General features: G+C 50.1%; 3 protein-coding genes across 3 annotated transcripts in view; all 3 read right to left on the bottom strand.

The window, feature by feature from the left end:
- Positions 1 to 390, bottom strand: part of Pmar_PMAR001298 (guanylate cyclase, putative) — a gene marked incomplete at both ends in the record, with an annotated part of 519 nt that extends 129 nt beyond the window's left edge. Inside the window, one exon of the mRNA XM_002781780.1 lies at positions 1 to 390. This exon is cut by the window's left edge and continues 4 nt beyond it. Coding sequence (XP_002781826.1) covers positions 1 to 390 — 390 coding nt within the window.
- Positions 391 to 608: 218 nt separating this feature from the next.
- On the bottom strand, positions 609 to 1,267 carry Pmar_PMAR001297 (hypothetical protein; the record flags this gene model as incomplete). Its single annotated transcript, XM_002781779.1, has 1 exon — positions 609 to 1,267. A coding segment is annotated over one exon (659 nt), but the record flags the coding sequence as incomplete, so codon positions are not given.
- A 157-nt stretch (positions 1,268 to 1,424) lies between these two features.
- Positions 1,425 to 3,009, bottom strand: Pmar_PMAR001296 (Phospholipid-transporting ATPase, putative; the record flags this gene model as incomplete). The annotated part of the gene is made up of 2 exons (XM_002781778.1): positions 1,425 to 1,493; positions 1,606 to 3,009. 2 exons carry the CDS (start codon positions 3,007 to 3,009, stop codon positions 1,425 to 1,427), a joined length of 1,473 nt encoding a protein of 490 aa, XP_002781824.1.
- Between the last annotated feature and the right edge of the window lie 46 nt (positions 3,010 to 3,055).

The raw sequence follows: 3,055 nt of genomic DNA, 5'->3' as shown, positions 1-3,055 counted from the left end.
TCGACACAGCATGATGAGATGAGTCACCATCCGGGTGAGTCCACTGCAGACAACATAGGACTCAGAGACCGTTTCGAGCTTAGTCAAAGCGTGAACAAACACCAACTTGTCGATGTTGCTGAACAGCCGATGCATCACCAATATTAGGTGCTTCGGTGCCAGTGCAGCGACCAACTGTGGGAAGTCGGCCACATCGCAGAACAGAACGGTCACATCTCCACAGCGCCGAGCGAAGGTTTCGATCTCTAGTTCAGAGACCGCTTCCGGGATGTGAGAGCTCGAGCGGCCCCTCCTTGACTGCGCGTGTGAAGACTCAGCATGACCCCCGATTCGAGCCGCAAGATCTCGATTTCGGTCGATGATAGAGTCAACCACGAACTCGGGAAGCATGTTGTTGAGAATCTCCCTACTTCGACTTTGCTCAGTTCTGGAATTGAGTGAGAACAGATAGCAGCTTCTCTGGTTCAGCTCGTTCTCGTAACCAAAAACTAGGCTCATTAACGTTATCCCAAACACCATCGGAAAATAGTCCATCAGCTGGCAGAAGCTGTTATGGTAGACCATACCGCAGTCTCGCGGTTCAAGTTTATGCACGCCAGAATCGTGACGTAGCTCCAAGTCGTATGCAAGGTATAGAAAGACGAAGAGAACAGAATGGATGGAAGATATGGCGAGTGCTTTCGGGAATGGGATTCGCATGATGATGTTTATGAAAAAAGGAAGCCAAGCGACAATGTGAGCATCATCTACCATGGTCGCCATCCTCCTGACATAGAATGCCAACATCGAGAAGAATGCCAAGGCGCTTAACATAGCATCAGAATGATAGCGAAATAGGCGTGTACTTGTTGAGCAGTAAAACGCGATGACAACGAGCAAGGCTACACCGAGAGGCACGGAAAATACTCCTGGCCGAATCAACTCTTCAGTCACGCCCCAAGCAAACTGATACAAGACCATGGCTTTGACGGATAATCGGGCTTGTTTGACAGCCTCACCCTGTGAGTGCCTCAAGTAGCTAGACTCAGTGGCAAGGCTCTTGAACCTCAGTGTCCTCGGATTAACTCTCCTCACTATTTGCGGGCGATCGTCGTCCAATGTGGACCATCTGAATGCAGCCTCCCAACGGCCTCGGATCAGTTCAACCATTCGTTGGAGACTGAGTGACCGAGACTTCGAACGAAGAGCGATTCCCTCATCCAAAGATTGAGGGTCTGCTAGATTCCCGCTCAACGATAGTGAGAGACCATCCACCTTGCAGGGAAAGCTATCCTTGAGCCTCGCAGCGACGTAGTACAGCCCTCGTTTGAGCCATTGACGAGGAGCAGCCGCCAGCCAGCATTGCAGCTTTTGCGCTGGAGTTGCCGTTCCTCCCGAGTAAGTGAATAGCCTTTCCAGTATAGTTAGAGAAGCGCCGACGCCGGTCACAAAGACGAGTAGCAGCCAACTGACGATTGACCCTTCCCATAGCATCTGCGCCACATTACTTGCTCCTGACCATGGCCGGCCAACCCGAGAATATATCGACAAGAATGGTATGAAAATGCTCATGGATCCGAAGCAGGAAACTAGAAAGAGAAAAGATAGATGATTAGCGAGAACGACCAGTATAAAGTTGGCAACGACCACCACCGAATAGTAGACAAGGTTGCCCATGTAAGCATAACCCATCACTTCGCCACCAGAACCGGATGGGTAACTCATTCCAACCGCGACAGGGGCGTAGACGACTACAGCACAGACAATCGCTCTCAAAATCCACGCGATGAACTTCCTCGCATTGAATGAGATTGACTCTCTCCCTTCAACATATACGATGGGATACCTCGCAACGACCCAGCGTGGCAGGGTAATATCCATGGCGCCGATGACTATGATGGGAAGGGAAGTCCAGAAGACATTGTAAGACATCAAGATCCAGGAATCGTACAGGGAGGTACCGGTGAACGCATTGCTCAAGGCGAAAAATACATTCGGCAATACCAGGAAGATGTTCTTGAAGAAGGAGTAGAGTATAACAAGGGAAATACGGTTGTAGCAGTCTCGGCCGTGGATTAACATCAGCTGTCCGAGGTGAGAGAATGTGGCAATGGCGTAGTCTGAGGCTCTCACGGCCTGCATTCCTTCGCTCCCAATGATTCCAATACCGATGTTGGCCACCTCAAGCATAGGAACGTCGTTAGCTCCATCGCCTATAGCCAAAGTGATACGATCATCTGCTTTTTTTAGCAGTTGAACGATCAGTGCCTTCTGTGATGGTGAACAGCGACATGCCACAACCGACACGGTACTCATGAGCACATTGGCTAGGATCTTCAAGTTATCCCTCGATGAAGCGAAACATGATATTGCCGAACCGTCCAAGACGACGCACAGAGAGTTCATTTTTCCATTGGCCATCCATTGTAGGTAGTCTTCATCGAAGGTCTTCCGTTTTTCAAGTACGAAGGCATCCGCCTCTCCTTTATTAAACTTAGTCTCTGCATGAAGGCAGAGATCCGACACAATCCCATCACGAGGCAAAAGCTCAACTGCTCGAGCTATGTTCAGAGACGTCTCGAACCGATCCCCCGTGAGCATCCAAACCTTGACACCTGCATTCAGCAATCGGAAGACCGTTGATTCGACGCCATATTGTATCTTGTCTTCTACAGCAGTGGCCCCGAGAACGATAAGGCCCGTCTCGAACTTCTCGGCTACTCGAGCGAAACGATCAGCTCGATTCGTTATGGAGTGCCTAGCTTCATTCAGGGCTCCAAGATACTCTGAGGTCTCGACTTCATCAAGGTATCGCATCGCTAGCATGAGTGTTCGAAGGCCAGCCGATGCGAATTCATTGATATCAAAAACCGTTTCCTCTCGAACATCCCGGACAGGGACCCCACATAAATCGATAGTTGAGGCCTCTCCAACATCTCTCTGGCACAGTTCAGCCATCACGTCGTCTGCACCCTTCACCAATAGCATAGACCCGCGACCATCAGGGATATAGGCGACGTCCCTCTTCATCAGTTTCAATGGTCTTCATGATTTGGACGAGAATACTCATGCGCTT

This window comes from Perkinsus marinus (genome assembly GCF_000006405.1).
Source record: "Perkinsus marinus ATCC 50983 genomic scaffold scf_1104296941592, whole genome shotgun sequence".
NCBI classification, from domain to species: domain Eukaryota; phylum Perkinsozoa; order Perkinsida; family Perkinsidae; genus Perkinsus; species Perkinsus marinus.
This window is presented reverse-complemented; position numbering and strand designations above follow the sequence as displayed.